This window comes from Trachinotus anak, unplaced genomic scaffold (genome assembly GCF_046630095.1).
Source record: "Trachinotus anak isolate AG129_WGS33_773 ecotype Australia unplaced genomic scaffold, CSIRO_AGI_Tana_v1 ptg000014l, whole genome shotgun sequence".
NCBI lineage: Eukaryota > Metazoa > Chordata > Actinopteri > Carangiformes > Carangidae > Trachinotus > Trachinotus anak.
This window is the reverse complement of record NW_027273865.1, coordinates 5,028,228-5,047,406: the sequence shown is the minus strand read 5'-3', so window position 1 is coordinate 5,047,406 and position 19,179 is coordinate 5,028,228. Positions and strand designations below refer to the sequence as shown.

The following is a 19,179-nucleotide window of genomic DNA, read 5'->3' as shown; positions in this document are numbered from 1 at the left end:
CGCTCAGGTTTCAGGAGAAGGGGAATCTCGAGGTCCTTCTGTTCACCATCCAAAGCAAACTTAGAGCCAACAACCAGAAACCCTATGTGCCTCATGATGGAAAGCTCATCTCAGACATCAACAAGGTCATACATCCACCAGCTGTGTTTTGTTGTTTTTATTTTATATACAGTATTTCACTTTTCGGGTTACATGCAGTCAACTTTCATTTACAAAGTTTTCACCTTAAATCGACCCATGACGGTTTACCCAGTTATATTTTCCGTTACCTGTATTGTTCCATCACATTTCCATTTACCAAATGTTTTGTTTTGTCATTTTTTGTCTAGGCCTGGGAGAGGCTGGAGAAGGCCGAGCATGAGAGGGGTGTTGCTCTGCGCAAGGAGCTGATTCGTCAGGAGAAGCTGGAGTTGCTGGCTCAGCGCTTTGACCACAAAACCACCATGAGACAAGCCTGGCTCAACGAAAACCAGAGACTTGTATCACAGGTAGGGATCTCAGGAGGGGCTGGGTGGGGAAAGACTGAACCAAAACTCCTCTGTCCAAAATGATATTGCAACATGTGAACGTTTTCCCTGAACTTCAACTCATCTGACCTCATGCAGGGGTTCTTCTCCTGTTCCCTTTATGTTAGAAATCCTGGTTAATGTTTAATGCAAACTATTTATGCAAACTAAAATGTTTAAGGCATCTTTTTTGTGAAATCCAGTATTATAAGATATTCAACTGTGTGTGTATATGTACATCATGACGTTCCAAAAGTTCCTCTTTGACCGTCTTGATTTCAGTGTATAATCTTCATGAGTCCAGTGATCTTTCTCTTTTCGCTTCTCCCCCTGCTCTTTCCTTGGCCACACACCTTCCTATTTTTCTTTCTGCTTGTCCTCATCTCCGCCTTCAGGACAACTTTGGCTATGACCTACCAGCAGTTGAGGCAGCAATGAAAAAACACGAGGCCATCGAGGCGGACATAGCCTCGTACGAAGAGCGAATTGGGGTGGTGGTGGAACTTGCAGCAGAGATGGAGGCGGAAGGATACTATGACATCCGTCGTATCTTGGCACGCAAGGAGAACATCCTCGGGCAGTGGGGTCTGCTGAAGGAGCTGGTGGCAGGGAGGAGGACCCGTCTGGAGAAGAACCTGGCCCTGCAGAAGACTTTTCAGGACATGGTCTACATGATCGACTGGATGGAGGACACACAGGTATTGAAGGGGGTTTGAGAGGGAGGGAACGAGAGAAACCCTCTATCTCTGTCCATCTGCTGATTTATACAGTAGTTAGATAGAGAAATAAGACACAGCGGAGATGGAGGAAGAGTAAAGTGTCTTTGGGTTGAAGAATGAAAATGGAAATAGAAGATCCAGAAAGTTAAAGAGTCAAAGAAGAAAGGGACAGAGCAGAATTTTATGTCTATGTTTTTGATTTATTAAGAGAAATGAAGAATGAGTGGAATAATACAGTGGAAATGAAATGAGTAAATAAACAGATATCTCTGTTGTCTTCCTCTCCCGCCATCCCTTTGTCCCTCTCAGGTCCAGCTGCTGTCAAAGGACTTTGGGAAGCATCTTCTGGAGGTGGACGATCTGCTGCAGAAACACAGCCTGCAGGAGGCCGACATTGCAGTGCAGGCCGAGAGGGTGGAAACACTCAACACAGCTGCGCTCAAATTCACCACGATAGAGGGTACACACACACACACACACACACGCGCACACACACACACTCACACACTGAGCTTTCATACTTTCATATTTCACTTATTTATATTATTATATTTCACTACAACACTTAGAAAAAAGTGAACTTTGGGTATTAGACATTGATGAGAGCTTCAGGGTGTGCACAGCTACACGTTAATGATATCAAAATGTATCCTCTGTGAAGCTTCTAATGTTCAGTTTCTGTCGAGACTGTGTCTGAGAGTTGGTCATTGGAGTAATGTTTTGTTGGTTTGGTTTGCATTATTCTGTACAGGCTTTAGAAAAGTCAGTTGGATTGTAATACAATTGCTTTCTTCTCCCCAGTGCTTGTTATCTGTCATAGACTGACTAAATTAAAACAGGAAACAAGGGTTTAGTATTGATTTCAGTCAGTCAAGGGGAGATGTACCCTATTTGACCTTGACACAACAGGAACATTGATTTTTTGGAACTTGATATCAGTAAGGTCTGTTTTTTTTGTTGATCCAGCTCAGAGTACACTACTGTAATGAATGAGGTGCTGTACCTATTATGTCTTTTTTCTTTCATGGTCATTTACCTCATTGTGTTGCCTCCTAGGTTACCAACCATGTGACCCGCAGGTGATCTGTAACCGTGTCAACCACGTCTCCTCCTGCCTGGAGGAGCTGAAACAACTGGCAGCTAAAAGACGTGCTGAGCTTGAGGAGTCGAGACAGCTGTGGGCCTTTTTTCAGGTAGGGATGGTTTGACAGCTGGTGTTAAATATTCCCTGTCAGTCAAGGAGCCTTTATGCTCCACCTGAAATGCTTGATGGATGCTTTGACCAACTGGTTTATTTATGAACCTGACAGGCAATAAAAGATATTTGACACAGGGATTGACCAGCTGTGTGGAGATGAGAGTAAGCAGGGTTTGAACTTCTCTCTTTATCTCTTTTTAATTTTTAAAACAACTCATAGTTATTTGAAGAGGTGTTTGTCCTTGTGTTTGGATTTCCAAATCTTTATGGTGACAGGCCCATGTTTAAATGTGAATTCATTCTTATAATACGTCTATTTCTGGCCAAGGCTTTGCAACTACAAAATCTTATAGACAGGAACAACAGGTACAATCACAGGTCCACCAGCATTTTCTTCAATTTATCACACATCTTGCTTTGGGGCTGGATCATTTTGTCTTACTCTGCAGTCAATGTCCATGTGTCAGACTGGGGATCTGTGCATCTCCTGAAAAAGCTGATTATCACTTTGATGACACAGAGCTGGTGACTAAGTTATGAATAAGCTTTTAGAATTAACTTTGAAAGTTATATGACTATAGTTATAATGATTCTCCTTCTGTCTTTTGTGAGGAACACAGACTGGGATCAGTGTTTGATGCACTGTAGGGATCACAAGAGAGGACTGATTTATGTTTCTGTTTTTCCTTTTTTTTCTTTCAGTGATCTTTAGCTCTGTGTTTTTTCTTTTCCCACTTTCAGTTCATCACTCACACATTTTGTTTTTCCTCTAGGAAGGAAGGTTAAGTTATATTTTTCTTGGTTCTATGGTTTCTATGGTTCTGTTTAAAAGTAACATTTTAAACTTAGTTTGTCTGTTTGTTCTCCTGTTAGGAACTGGAGGAGTCGGAGGCCTGGATCAGGGAGAAGAGCTCCATCCTTGGAGCTCAGGGTTATGGGAAGGACCTGAGCAGTGTGCTGAGGTTACTACAAAAACACAAGACTCTGGCTGGAGAACTGCTGGCTCACCGGTCGCTGCTGCAGGTGTGTTTTCATGTGTGTTTGTGTTTTTAATCTGTGTGTGAGAGAATCAGCACCTGGAATACCTGCAGCATCTGGAGTTTCTGTCCCGGACTTCATGTACTTCAGTTAATATACAGTTAGGCCCAGAAATATTTGGACAGTGACACAAGTTTTGTTATTTTAGCTGTTTATGAAAACATATTCAGGATACAATTATATAATCAATATGGGCTTAAAGTGCAGACTCTCAGCTGTAATTTGAGAGTATTCACATCCAAATTGGAGCAAGGGTTTAGGAATTACAGCTCTTTAATATATAGCGGGCTCTTTTTCAAGGGACCAAAAGTAATTGGACAATTGACTCAGAAGGCTGCAAAAAAAAAAAAAAAACAAGGCTGCATGGGCTCTTCCCTCGTTAACATGTCTTCTGGTCTGGTCTGGAGTTGATTCCAGGTGTGGCGTTTGCATTTGGAAGCTGTTGCTGTGAACACACAACATGCTCTCAATGGAGGTGAAACAGACCATCCTGAGTCTGGAAAAAAAGAAGAAATCCATCAGAGAGATAGCAGAAATGTTAGGAGTGGCCAAATCAACAGTTTGGTACATTCTGAGAAAAAAAGAGTGCACTGGTGAGCTTGGGAACTCAAAAAGGCCTGGACGTCCACGGAAGACAACAGTGGTGGATGATCGCAGAATCCTTTCCATGGTGAAGAAAAACCCCTTCACAACATCCACTCAAGTGAAGAACACTCCAGGAAGTAGGTGTATCAGTATCTAAGTCTACCATAAAGAGAAGACTTCATGAGAGTAAATACAAAGGATTCACCACAAGGTGCAAACCATTAATCAGCCTCAAAAATAGAAAGGCCAGAATTGACTTTGCCAAAAAACACCTGAAGAAGCCAGCCCAGTTCTGGAACAGCATTCTTTGGACAGATGAGACTAAGATCAACCTGTACCAGAATGATGGGAAGAAGAACGTTTGGAGAAGAATTGGAACAGCTCATGATCCAAAGCACACCACATCTTCTGTAAAACATGGTGGAGGCAGTGTGATGGCATGGGTCACTTGTGTTTATTGATGATGTGACAAAAGACAGAAGCAGCCGGATGAATTCTGAAATGTATAGGGATATACTTTCTGCTCAGATTCAGCCAAATGCAGCAAAGTTGATTGGACGGTGCTTCACAGTACAGATGGACAATGATCCAAAACATACTGCAAAAGCAACCCAGGAGTTTTTTAAAGCAAAGAAGTGGAATATTCTGCAATGGCCGAGTCAATCACCAGATCTCAACCCAATCGAGCATGCATTTCACTTGCTCAAGACAAAACTTAAGGCAGAAAGACCCACAAACAAGCAACAACTGAAGACAGCTGCAGTAAAGGCCTGACAAAGCATCACAAAGGAGGAAACCCAGTGTTTGGTGATGTCCATGGGTTCCAGACTTCAGGCTGTCATTGCCTGCAAAGGATTCTCAACAAAATATTGAAAAATAACATTTTACTTAGGGTTATGTTTATTTGTCCAATTACTTTTGAGCCCCTGAAATGAGGAGCATTTGTATATAAATAACTACAATTCCTACATGTTTAATCATATATTTTTGTTCAACCCCTTGAATTAAACCTTAAAGTCTGCACTTCATATCCGTTGTAGTTGTTTCATTTCAAATCCAATGTGGTGGCATGCAGAGCCCAAATCATAAAGATTGTGTCACTGTCCAAATATTTCTGGGCCTAACTGTATGCATTAGCATTAATACATTACTTTCTGTGCTCACCCACAAAAAGAAATGTTTTTGACCAGAGTAATTTTGAATAGTGCAAACACGTTTTTTGTAGGAAAGGACTATAAAATCAAATATCAATAAAACCAAAGCATCCAGTGTCAGAGGTAAATGTTTGGTGATTGGTATTTCATATTTTGATACAAACACTTTGATTATCTCCTTGAAAATACATAGTTATTTTTGTATTATGTAAAAGTTCTTGCAAGGACATCATGAGCATAGTTCAAACTGTATGAAGGCAAATTTACAGAGGACGACTAGTGTCTGCTATAACAATAACATGAATGTCTCAAAATTCAATCTATGTGGTAACTGCAGGCAGGTGACAAACTAAAGGAAAAACCAACATAAAGTGTCTCAGTGAGGGGTTGGGCCACCGCATCCAGCCAGAACAACTTCAATGCTCCTTGGCCTTGACTCCACAGGTGTCTGAACTCTTGGGGGGTGAACACCATTCTGCCAAAACGTATTCCCTCATGTGGTGTTTTGATGATGGTGGCGGAGAGCGCTGTCTAACATGTCAGTCCAAAAGATTTCCCATAGGTGTTCAACTGGGTTGAGATCTGGTGACTGTGAAGGTCACAGCCTATGGTCTGCATCATTTTCATCCTCATCAAACCATCCAGGGCCCCCTTGTGCTCTGCGGGGAGGTACCAGCATTTGCTATGATTCTCCACTCAATTATGCAGGTTTTTCCTTTAATCAGTCATGTGTAGGTGAGCCACCACTGAGCAGGCGACATGCACACGACACGTTAATTAAAGACTTCACGCCTGTGTTACATGGGATTGTACTGTATACGTGTACCTGCCAAAGAGGTCTGGTTAGATCTCACAGGTGCAGGCTTTGATGTTGGAGGTGCAGTGAGTCCTGAAAGGTGCTGTCACTCAAAGGGCTCTGTGTGTGTTGATACATATGTTTTCCTGCTCTTCTCGTTGTTGTCTCACAATCAACTTTTTAGACCTTTTTCAAGTTTTTAAGTTTTTACCATCCCTGTCTGTCTCTTAATCGTTCCTCTGTGTGTGTAAGTACCGGGACTGGACTCATTGGCCAATCACAATATGTAATCAACCAGCCAGACCTGAGCTGGTGAGGGGTGTTTGACACAACGGAGATGTGTATATTGTTCAGCAATTTATATGTCATTAAGTGCTAAAAATTGTATTGAGGTATGCCAACTGAGAAAGTAAAAGACTGAAGAAAATGATTCATTTAAGAAAGCCAACCCCACCCCTTCATTAAACAGCATCAAACCGGTTTGGAGGCCATGTCACTGGCTACACATCATTACAAAATCTCCTGCAATTAAAAGAAACACCACAGTTCCACTTTAATATGCACATTAAAGTTCAAATGTTGGCTAGTGTTCCCCTTTACTGCACACAGTGTGAAATAATATAAGACTTTTATCCCTCCATCCTGCTCTGCTCCTCCAGAACACCATGAAGCGAGGAAAGCAGATCCTGAGTGAGAAGAGCTTTGGCACTGCGGGGATCCAGGAGCGCATCATGGAAGTGAAGGGCGAGTGGAAGCAACTGGAGGACCAGGCAGCGCAGCGTCTGGGCCACCTGCAGGAGGCGCTCAACTTTTTTCAGTTCTCCACGGAGACGGATGACTTGGTGGCCTGGCTGCAGGACGCCTACCGCCTGGTCTCCAGCGAGGACTTCGGACATGATGAGTACTCCACTCAGTCGCTGCTTAAGAAACACAGAGGGGTCAGCGAGGCCATCGACAAGCATCGTCTTCATGTGGTGGCGCTGCATAAACACATGGTGGCGCTGCCTCTGCAGTACCGTGAACAGGAGGTGGGTCAAGATGTTTTAACTTATTTGTTTGTCTTTCTATATCTGTTCTTTTACCCTTTTTGTCCTCACACTTCTACTTGAACCTCCTCTCCTCTGCAGGAGGTGCAGGTTCGTATGGGAGAGGTGGAGCAGCTGTATACGGAGGTGGCTGAGGTGGCGGTGCTCAGACAGCAGTGGCTTCATGATGCTCTCGCTGTCTACCGCATGTTCAGTGAGGTCAACGCCTGTGAGCTGTGGATTGACGAGAAGGAGCAGTGGCTGGACAAGATGGAGATCCCTGAGAGACTGGAGGACGTGGAGGTGGTGGCACACAGGTGAGGAGGAGGAGGAGGGTGAACGATTGATGTGGGATTTTTTTTGTTGTTGTTTTTCTTATTCGTAACTGAGGAGTGATGAGCTCTGACTGACTCACTGCATTAATGCCTTTATTGTAGGTTTGAGAGTCTGGACCAGGAAATGAACAGCCTGATGGGAAGGATCCTGGATGTTAATCAGATAGTTCAGCAGCTCCTGGATGGAGGTCATCCTTCTTCTACAGAGGTCCGAGGCTGTCAGGACCACCTCAACTCCAGGTACTGAAATAAAACTGGCTTCCCAACAGCTACAGCGATTTTTTTTTTTTTTTTTTTTTTTTTTTTTTTTGCACACTAGTGCTGAGCCAGAAGTGGCCTTGCTATTACTACTATAAAAGTACTTTCACTATTACTACATGACATGACAGTACACTAATACTAAACTAAAAATACCATCACTGCTACTGATATCATTAATAATACTCCTAGATATTTATTTGTATCACACTTTGACTAAGGCATAGAAACACTCCAGAAGGACATTTAGAAACACAATGATGGCTGTCAGAGGGGAGGGTGGTGAACAGGCGGTGACTAGAGTGTGAAAGGTCTCTTCTGATACTGTCTGCCCGCCTGTGAAGATGGCTTGAGTGGATGTCACTCAGGTTTGGAAGAGAAAAGCTGACAGTTCACTGAGCCGCCTTCACTACTCGCTGTAGGTCCTTGCTCTCCTCTGCAGTGCAGCTAGAGTACCAGACTGTACAGCAGTATGTCAGGATACTTTCTAATGTGCAGCAGTAGAAATTGAGGAGTTTCTGGGGTTTGTTGTGCCTCATGGTCCTCAAAAGGAACCAGGCATGCTGTGTTCACACTGCAGGTCTGATGTGAGGACTTCCTTTGTCTTCTGGGTGTAGAGGGTCAACACCATGAGGGGGTACAGGTTGCATGCAGGTTGATGGAAGCGAAAGCTGAACTGAAGTCAACAAAAAGCATCCTGACATACAATAGGTGTTGGGGTTTTCTTCTGACCTGATAGTGGTGGAGTGTCAGTGGCTGCTCACTCTCTTGTGGGGTGATGATGATGATGATGATGACTAGTGACTGCTGCTGACAAAGTGCTGTTAACTGAGACACTGAAACACCTAAAGAGTTGGGAGGATATGTTAAACTCAGTCACTATTAAAAAGTGCATTGGTTTACCAAGTCTTTTTACCATTTGGTGGGGGGGAGGAGGGAGGAGAGGACAGGGGAGGGAAGGCTAATGACTTGCAAAAAGAGAAGACTGTCTTCTGACAGATGCCTCATATCCTTTCCGTCTCTGTCTTAGTAAGATGCTGAACCTCTACCTGCCTTCTGGTCTACCTGAATTACCTCAACGTAAATGTAAATTATGTATCTCCTCTGTGCATGTTCTGCAGCACTCTCTGTGTTTGGCTGATGTGTTTATCGATGGCAACCCTGCGACAGGATTGGCTTTTTTAATCTGTCTCATATGTCATATTCACTGTTACGTCTGGCAGCAGTGTTCACGATGACTGGGTGTCGATGAATCTTGTGAACTTGGCACATGGAGTTGGTCTCAGGGCAACCATCTGTGCTGGCTGCCTCAGTCAAGACGAGGCCAGCTGAGAGCACTTGTCTCAAAAATAAAAACAAACATACAAAATAAACACTTCTCTCTTCTAATCACCTTCTCTGGTATTCTTTACAAAAAAAAATTGTTTGTTTTAGGCCCCTACCTACATAATATAATGTCTTAGATTATGGTAAATGATGTGGTATATGGGTACAGTATTGGGGTTCATGTGCAAATTCTATTTAACTTTAATGAAGCACCAACAGGAACAAAAATACATTCATCTTGTATACGGTAAATGGAAAAGTTTTAACCATATTTCCCATTAGTTGATTATTTTCACTAAAGCACATCGACATGTAACCTCCTGAGTTTTATCCAGTACTAAGTCAATATGTTATAACTCTGTAGGTTTAATGCCTGGTCTTTACATTGTGATGGAAATATCCATCCATACACATTTAGGGATTAAACACTTAATACAATATTACTACTCATGGTTACCCTTTATTCATAGATCAATACATAAAAACTAATTGTGCTGTGTGTAAAAAGTTTCGCTAAGTTTATTCACTACTGCATCCTTTTATACATAAATACACAGCATTTATGTCATTGTTGTGGAGCAGAGACCCCCCCCCCCCACTAATTCACACCTAAACTCACCACCACTACTGGTCTGAGCTGTAAGACGACTTTTGCAGCTTGTTTTCCTTCGTGCCTGCTGAGCGTCCTGTCTGCCTCTCAGTGACTCTGCCATTACCTCATTACAGTCACAAGGATCTCTGTGTGTGGGCACCAGTGCGTGCGTGTGTTTTTCTTGGCTGAATGGGTGTGTATTAAGACCTGCTGGTCTGGAGCCGGATCAGGAGAACATATTGTGTGACTATATGGTAAGCAGACGAGGGCCTAGGCTGAAGCCACAGCAGAGCAGAGAACAAATAGAACCAATTGTCTCAGATAAATCACAACAGTTCATATGAAGTCCTCATAACAGTGAGTTTAACATGTCTTTTAATTGTAATGCAGCTTGTCTCATCTCATGATTAACGTCAAGGGCAACAAAACAAAAATGGCACCAGTGTCATGTTTGAGACATTTAGCCCTGTAGTGACATCTCAGTCACTGAACAGACAGAAAAAATAACATTTCTCAACAAGAGTTTTCATAATTAGCACTAGACTTAGCTTTACAAGAGCTATACAGTAACTAGTGGTTGAATACAATCAGCTGTGATATTTTTCACCAGATATGTATTTTGAGTTAGAGGAGATCTGCTGTTTGATAGGTCTGATGCATTTTCTTATGACCAGGAACAACTCAGTGCTGGAATTAAAGTCCTACAGTGTAATTTTTTTCAAATGTTACCACCGTATGATGCTGTTGTTGTAAGTAGCCTACGTAAGGTATGTAATATGTTCTGAAAACGTTGTTACTTAATACTGCAGATGAGAGTGATTGATCTACTGTAGGTGTAAAATTTCCCAATAAATCACAGCTGTCGTCACAATCACACATTTCTACTTCACAGTACCACCACTGTAGTTTCATTATTTCTCTGCCCTGTCTGTCTCCACATCATACCAGGTGGAACAGCATTGTGGAGCTAGTGGAGCAGAAGAAAGATCAGCTGGACTCGATGTTACGCCTGCAGAACTACCTGCTGGAGTGTGCCGAGATCAAGTCCCAGATCCAGGACAAGAGAAAAGCCATCGACGCCACCCAGTACGTGGGCAGTGATCTGGGAGGAGTCCTGGCTCTGCAGAGACGCCTTTCCACCATGGAGGGAGCCCTGTCTGTCCTGGAGCCCAAACTACTACATCTGCAGGTAGGGAATTATGGGAGAATGCACTGACTGTATAAACATGGAGTGGGGTCAATTTTCAATAAAAATCTGTTTGGATAATTTCATCACAAAAAACCTCTTATTATTAAAAAAAAACAGTGTGTAAGAGAGTGTAAGAAACCACAGAGGATACAAACTTCAGCATAAGTGCTAGACTCACCGTGATCCTGTCTCTGTTTGGTGATGTAGGAGGAGGCAGAGCATCTGGCCACTGTTCATGCGGGTCGGGCCATGGAGGTTCTTGTGCCGTTTGATGGCATCAGTGTGGAGTGGGAGGAGCTGAAACGCACCCTGCAGGGCTGTGAGGACTCGCTGATGGTGGCTAGCAGGCTGCAAAGCTTCATACAGGTACACAGGAATGGTTCATACATCAGAAAGAAAACTATCACTGATTGACTCCCACTAGTTATCAATAGGAACTGCAACAGCATGTGTTTGGGTCTGCATATTACTTGTGGCCCTCAGCTTCCTGTGATACCTGCCTGTAACTGACTTAGATTTTCAAAACTGCTGATGTAAAACACAATCCTGCTTTGAGTTAGTTGTTGCCAAGTTAGTCAAGCCAAGTATAGATTTGCAACTGAAGCAGACACAGTATGTTCTGGTAATTTTGTATTACAGAGCAACAGAAACCTCATCTATTGGTCATTTAAGTAAAAAATTTGTTTAATAAGAATAAGATATTTCACATAAACACTAGGAGAGTTAAGTAGAATATCTGTGTTCATCTTGAGAGAGGTTCCGCTTCCCATGAGAGGAAAAAGAGACTATGTTACGTGTCCCCAATAGTGATGGGAATTTCGGCTCTTTTTAGTGAGCCGGATCATTTGGCTCAGCTCACCAAGAAGAGCCGGCTCTTTCGGCTCCCAAACGGCTCTCCATTTTACCACTTATACCTTTTAGAATTCAGCCAAATTTAGCACTGTTTTGACTTGTGATTTGTATTTGAACACATATATCACTTAAATTTCAATAAATTGCTGTAGCCAATTGCATTTACAGTTGTAAAATCCCTTGTAACTCTAACTTGCTTGAGGAACCACTCTGCTACACAAAGCAGATAGAAAATGCCTATAAAAACCTAAGCATAGAAATTAAAATAGGTATTGACATTTTAATTTTTTTATTTAAACACACACACACACCTAACAAAACAAGTAAAGTACTGAAAAAAATAGAAATAGAAATACAGCAATCAAGTAAATGTGCTTTGTTAAAATAAAACCAAAATGTTTTTGGTATAGAGTAAAAATAATAATAAACAACATAATAAAAAGAAATATAATACAATGTGCAAAACAGCAGCATCCAACAGTTTTAGGTGTCTCTATGAACTAACCACTATCATCTAACTGTAACATTTCCGAAAGCGAAAAGTAAAAAAAACAAAAAAAAAACGGCTCGCGGACGGACGTGAGCCGGCTCCCATCGTTCACTTCAGTCGTTCGCGACTGACACATCACTACTCCCCAAGTGGTCCAGGGGAGTGGGGAGTAACAATGTTAAATAAAACCGGGGAGAAGGGAAATAACTGGGAAACAATAGCAAGGTCACAAGTAAGCCAATTTATTATAAATTAAATAAGTTAATCAAAAAACCCTTCATGGCAACACAAAGCGAGCTTCGGATAACAGGCGAAGCCGGTAGAACCTGGAAAAGAAAACAGGAAGAAGCGACAAACAGGAAACGGTAAGTTGAAAACCGAGAACACCCTCCCAGCTACAGGGAGTAACACGCAGAAAGTATCTGGTGCACACACAAAAACTGGCCCACTGGCTGATGATGAACGATGAACAATGATCACAGAGCCGTCACCACTCGCTAGCTCACACACACAGCCTCACGCTGCCGTCTGACCCACTGGCACCTGCACAGCTCCACTCCCAGCCTTTATACCGGCCTTAATGAGCAATGGGACACCGCTGCGCTCATCCACTTGGCGCAGGTGGGCGGTACCTGGAGAGACGCAGAGAAAAACACACAGCACGACACTACGGCTGTAACAGACAACAACAGAGATTGTGAAAATTGGTTGTTTTAGGAAGTAAATCTAACTTTAAAAAAACTCTATCTGCTGCACACCTTCTTTGTCCAAACTTTCTGCATGTATGGTTATAATGTTCTAAAGAAGCTTCATATTATTTTTATTTGTCAGATTTGTCAGTCTGCACAAGCTTCTATAGCGCAGACTAACAGTAGCATTAATTAGATGTAAATCTTGTTCCCCTCTCTGTCCTGTCAGGATCTGGACTCGTTCCTCACATGGTTGGTCCAGACGCAGACAGCTGCAGCCTCAGACCAGCTGCCCAACGACCTGGAGGAGGCAGAGAAACTCATCAACAAACACGCTGCACTCAAGGAAGAGATAGGACGGTGGGTTACTGAAAGACAACAAAAGGCTTTGACTTTGTTTTGATGTTATTTTATACTTAAAATGATCATCCTAAAAGATCCTAAAAACACACCAGGTGTTCAGAAAATGATTGACTGGGTCTCTGTCATTGTCTGTGCAGGTATGAAGAGGATTACGAGCGCTTGCAGGCCATGAATGAGCTGCTGGAGTCCGAGGAGGCTCCTCTGCCCCAGGCCGCCCTGCAACAGTGGCTCCAGAAGCTCGATGTCGGCTGGAACAAACTGCTGGAGATGTGGGAGAGCAGGAGAGAAGTTCTGGTCCAGGCTCACATTTTCCATCTGTTCCTGCGAGACGTTAAACAGGCCGAGTCCTTCCTCAATAATCAGGTGAGTTAAAGAAAGATTTAGCAGGTGGTAGGAGGTGGCTGGCGTTTTGGCTACCTTTGGGTTGGCAATGTCTGTCAGTATGTCAGTCTTAAACTCTGGGTCAAAATGAATCATCTCAGGGGCAGTCCGATGGCGGAGTGGTTAGGGCGTGTACCATTTGAGCTGATGCTCTTAGCAAGCGAGTGCCGGTTCGACTCCCGACCGGCTCAACTCTTTCCTGCGTGTCATTCCCCCTCTCTCTGCCCCTTTCCTGTCCCTCACTACTGTCCAGGCAAAAATGCCCAAAAAAATAAAATATTAAAAATGAATCATCTCAACAACTTTTGGATGGATTGCCCTGAAATTTGGTACAGACATTCATGGTCCAGGGATGAATCTTACTTTCTGTTGGTGACATGTCAAGGTTTTTACAGCGTGGACTATGACCAACACCAGGCGACATGAAAACCTTACTTGACTTTATTCCTTGTTGTGTTAATGACATTGGCTTCCTATGTAATAGTGTATTCCCAAAACCTATCTGATGTATATGTTACTAAAAGCCTCTTTTATTCACTCCAACCACACTACATCACAGAAATCTGCTGAAGTAACTTTTACAACTTTAGAAAAGTTCTGTTAAATGATGTTTTTCCACTGTGAGCTTTTAGGCTGCTGTTTTTATGTCGCAGCTTTTAGGTGATGTTTGTTAGAGCTTGTCTGGCTGTCACTGAGGGAGACTCAAATCTCCGTTGCTGTGCTCATTTTTCCCTTTTGATCTTCTAATGGTGGCAGATCAGAAGGAGCAATATGCTAAACAAAATCAGCTCACAGGCGCAGATTAAGAAACAGAAAAGGTTGACAGACTAACATCTACACTTATTCCTATGATATGGTGAACATACACTCTGTATATCACCTAAACATCCTGGTGTCTGCACGAACACATTCTCTCTAAACAGGCTTAATGATGCCTTCTGACTGAAGCAGAGATGCACAGAGAATCAACTGGACTGGGTGTGGTCAGCTCATAACTCTGCCAGCGAGAGAAGAGTGGAGAGTGTGTGTGTGTGTGTGTGTGTGTGTGTGTGTGTGTGTGTGTGTGCGCGCGCGTGTGCGCGTGTGTGTGCGTGTGTCTGTCTCAGCCTGTGTCTTTCTGCAGAGTGTCTCTGTCATGTGATATTACAGCAGGAGCTGTTGAGACAGCAGCTTCTAGTAACTGTAGATCTACATGATGAAGTGTAGGAGGAGGAAGTGCTGGCAACCTTCTGATTCTCAAGTCAGTATAAGTGTGTGTCGGTGTGTTAGCAATATACAGTATGGTTAAACTTTGTCTGGTAATCTTAGAAAAGTTGGTATAAGTTAGTAAGTATTTGGTTGACAAGGATCATACCTTGAATCTTAAGGAAAGCAGTAGTATCATGAATGAATCTTTACTATAACAAAACATGATGTTTAATTATTTTGACAAAAATCTTAGCGATATAATTTATAATTTATAATTTATAATTTATAATATAAATTAAGTGCAGCTTTTAAAGTAATATCTCATTTTCATGTTAGGAATAGAAGCTAGGAAGTGTAAGCAGTGATCGGCACAGACAGAAATGATAGAAAGCAAAGGTTTTGTTGAAATCAGTTTGAGTTTTCAGTGCCTTTTTAAAGTAGACTTACATAATCTGAATGATGATCATCTCTGTTCTTTTATAATGTTTAAATTCCCAATGTCCTGATAGTCGTCTCTGGAATAAATATAAATATGATCTAGTCTGTGTCATGTGGGTACAGAATAACAGTCAGTATCAGTATCACAGTGGTTTGTTTTTCGAATCTGAAATGTCACAGGCAGAGCTGCCCCTGAGTCGTGTGTGTGTGTGTGTGTGTGTGTGTGTGTGTGTGTGAGAGAGTTTGAATGTGTATGCATAAGCATGTGTGTTGGCCAGAACGTCTCCTTTGCTTTGCTATCAGATCTTTACCAGGGACCAGCTCTCCTTATTAGCCTGGTAGGGGTTGGGGTGGGAGGTTTATTTAGAGAGCAGCATTTCTCCTTCAATAAGTATCAAAGACGTTTCAGGCCAAAGATCTTTGTCTGCCTCTTTCTGCTGTTTCTGCCTCCATTTAACTTATTTTCTCTGTATCCAGAGGCCGTATACATCTGTAATGATATGGTCTGAGTGATTAAGTTTTTCTGATCTGAAATGATTGACAGAGCAAAACTAAAAAAAAAAAATCTTATAAAAGGGCAAATGCAAAACAATATTAATTATTTGTTGTACTGTAGACTTACCAACAAAATATTTTTTTTCAATATGATTTTTCATCCTGTGGTTTAGTTGATTTATCATTTTTATAAATAAGCCAATATCAGGTGTGATCCTAATATTCAAGAATCTCTCTCATTACTTCTGTGCTCACCATATTTTTCTGTGTATTTTGGGCTTTTGAATTTTTTTTCTTAGTTATTCTCCTGACTTCACTGTATCCATTCCTGAATCCAGAAATCCCCTCACTGCTCCCATCTTCTTCTTCCAGGAATCAGCCCTCGCTCATGTGGAGCTGCCCACCACAGTGGAAACAGTCGAGGCAGCCATAAAGAAACACAAGGACTTCACCACCACCATGGAGCTGAACCTGCACAGGATCAAAGCTGTGATCGAGGCTGGAGAGAGTCTGATCAGCCAGAGCAACATCTACTCTGAACGCATCAGGGAACGCATCGACACCCTCGCCAAAAGGTACCAAATACATAAAAACAAAAGGAGTTCATCAGGAAATGAGTTGGATTAAAGCCTAGATTGTCAGTGCTGAGCAGTTGTTTGTAATATCAGTTTTACTACATCAAAAAGGGGTGAAAACTAACAAAAAAAGATGTAAAAAGTGAAATTCTCACATTAACATTTGAGTTTTCCTCCTGCTTTGTGAATTTTTTAATGAGAATACTTGCTAACTATGAGCATATGGCATGTAGAGATTATGCCAAAAAAATTATTCACACTTTCTAATAATAGAAAAACATTTTTGAACAAGAAAATGAACAAGAACCATGCATATATATATATATATATATATATATATATATATATATATATATATATATATATATAACACAAAGGATTTGTGCATTATCTTGCTCTGTGGAACAACAGGAAATATGTCCTATTATTTTAGGCAAGATGGAGAGGAGAAGGAAATGTACTTGTCCAATATAAATGTAAAAAGAAAAATGATATACTAATTATTCTCCTTTATTAAATGTTGGAAACTCCTCCAAAAGTTTAAGGTTTCTTGCCATCAACACATTTGGCTCTGTACCCTGTCTACACACACTGTCCTAGCTGTACGTTGAGCTGATTATAAAGCACAAAGATCTAAGCAGCTGTCCAGACAATAATAAAAAGAATATTTGCAGCTAAAGAATTGAAGAAAAGAAGAAAAAAGCAAAACAAAACACAGAAAACAGAGCCCATTCTGTTTGGTCCAGAACTGACACCTGACCATGAAATCTGTGCGATAGCTGAGTGTGTGTGTGTGTGTGTGTGTGTGTGTGTGTGTGTATGTGTGTGTGTGTTCGTGTCTGTCCATGTGTGGGGGTTGGGGTTTTTATGTGTGTGTGGGTGTGTGTCCAACAATAGCAATGTGGTGAACCATATGGTTTTTAGATTTCATTTACATGAATTAAACTCAGTGGACGTTTATTTTTCTCCCATGGGGACAAATAAATGAGCACAGTGCAACATGATTGTTTTTATGTGTCATAATCTGCTTCTGTAATAAATCATTTCACTATTATTACATTATCAAGGTTCTTCTTCATAAACAAATAATCTCTGCTCTCTCTGTTTGCTGCGATCTACAAATATCAGTATGAGATTTGTACATTTCTGTGTAACACCAACCCAGATTCTTCCCTCTTACCAAATCAAAGTGGTGATACTGGAGATAGCATGTCTGAGTATTACCGGCTCTTGAATATAAATACCAATGAATACAATAAACTGACATAATCATTAGTATACAGAACAAAAATGTGCAGTTTTATTTAAAAAAAAAAAAGAAATTTATAAGGCACCTGGTAAAGAAAATCTAAAGTTAAACAAAAGTAGATGCACATGCACTAAAATATGGTATAATTGCGTTAAATATTTAGTTATTGTACCTTGAAACTTAATAGCCTGTCCATCACTCTTACAGGGGAAACCAGAACAGGGAGCTGGCCCAGCAGTGGCTGGAAAAACTGAATGACCAGTGGGAACTTCAGAGGTTTCTCCAGGACTGTCATGAGGTAGGAGGCCTCTGCAGGCTTTTCCAAATTCCTCCTGCCGTACTGCAGTTGACCCTTCTTGTGCTTCTTGGCCAAGAGTGGTGTGCATCTTGGAGTCCAGCCATGAAGTCCTTGGTTATTAAGTCATCTATTTACAGTTGGCACTGAAACAGTTATCTCAGCCTTCATCGGGTCCTCCTGTAAGCCTTTTGCAGTAACAGGGATTTTTCTTTGTTGTCCTGATGAGAGCATTGTACAGACGTTCAAAACTTCTCAGTGGTGTCTGTAGGAATGTTCAAGGTCTTGAAAATTGTCCTCTAGCCATCGCCATTTTGGTGCAATGAAATTGTCTCCTCTCTCAGCTTTTGTAACCACTGCTTAGTCCTCACCATGGTTGCAACACACCCTGACTACACCACTGGATGGTGTTTACATAAACACATGATCACAGCTGAATCAAATGACTGTTATTGAGTTCCCAATGGGTTAATTATGTTTAACCCAACTTCAGGTCATACAGACCAACAGTAGGTTATAAAATCAGCAACATTATGCAGGGGCTGAATAACTGTGACATGGCAGCATTAACAAAATATCCTGCTATGCTAAAATACTACATCATTCATTTTCAGTATCATTCAACTGATAAAAGCCTTAAATTTAAAGTAAAATCTAGATCTGCTGAAGAATGATGGTTATGAATCCTTTGGGAAGTTGAATATATCTGATTCTAAATGTACATGAGGGTGTATGATAATACATTTTATAGACAAATTGATTATGATTTTATATATGTATATATAGTATAATGAATGTGTATATTTTTAATTTTATGATTATACGAGTATATTCTCTGCTCCTTATAGTCTTAGTTCTGTGCAAACATGTAAAGAATGAGCACAGATACCAAGATGTACAATACTTTGAGTACTGTGGGAACTTGCAGCTTCTATGAAAAACGAAGCGGGACTTCTGGTTGTCTTTTCATGTTTTTTACTGATGGAAAAAACTGTCACAATACAAAAAAATGACGATGACTAACAGATCATAAACAGTGACTCTTCTTCCGTTTTCCAACTGACACTTTCTTTTTTTTTTTTTAATGGTTCGAACCTTGACCTTTCTCAACTGACGTATAAACACAGAAACGCCCTCTGGTGGACTAAATGAGTAACATTAGGCTACATATCAGTTGCCTTATATGAAATCATGTATGAAATTAACCTTACTTTTAATCTGTATTTTAATACTGTCTTTTTAATATTTAACTGGATCTGAATGCAAATCATGAAATATAAACATAAAATAATAATCATGTTTTCTAAATAAATAATAATGAACAAAGGATACAACAAGTACAGTTCTTATAGTACAGTACAGTCTAGTCCTCATGCGTGTTCAGTTGTGTTGCGCACAGGTCACCTCTTCTGGCTCCTGCAGTTTTTGCTCTCTCACCCTGCA

The 19,179-nt window shown here is 41.3% G+C and overlaps 1 protein-coding gene across 4 annotated transcripts in view; it reads left to right on the top strand.

Annotated features, from left to right (window-relative positions):
• LOC139631575 (spectrin beta chain, non-erythrocytic 4) overlaps positions 1–19,179 on the top strand; it is a 93,930-nt gene that overhangs the window by 27,849 nt on the left and 46,902 nt on the right. For all 4 annotated transcript variants that reach the window (XR_011693411.1, XM_071495847.1, XM_071495845.1 and 1 more), the window contains 15 exons: positions 8–125; positions 330–488; positions 902–1,204; positions 1,535–1,685; positions 2,282–2,418; positions 3,297–3,446; positions 6,656–7,024; positions 7,124–7,338; positions 7,459–7,596; positions 10,481–10,721; positions 10,929–11,087; positions 12,982–13,112; positions 13,253–13,478; positions 15,990–16,192; positions 17,649–17,739. Coding sequence is in view for 3 of the 4 variants with exons in the window: in XM_071495847.1 (XP_071351948.1) it covers positions 8–125; positions 330–488; positions 902–1,204; positions 1,535–1,685; positions 2,282–2,418; positions 3,297–3,446; positions 6,656–7,024; positions 7,124–7,338; positions 7,459–7,596; positions 10,481–10,721; positions 10,929–11,087; positions 12,982–13,112; positions 13,253–13,478; positions 15,990–16,192; positions 17,649–17,739 (2,791 nt within the window). In the remaining variant the exon portion in view is untranslated. The remainder of the gene's footprint in view (positions 1–7; positions 126–329; positions 489–901; positions 1,205–1,534; positions 1,686–2,281; positions 2,419–3,296; positions 3,447–6,655; positions 7,025–7,123; positions 7,339–7,458; positions 7,597–10,480; positions 10,722–10,928; positions 11,088–12,981; positions 13,113–13,252; positions 13,479–15,989; positions 16,193–17,648; positions 17,740–19,179) is intronic.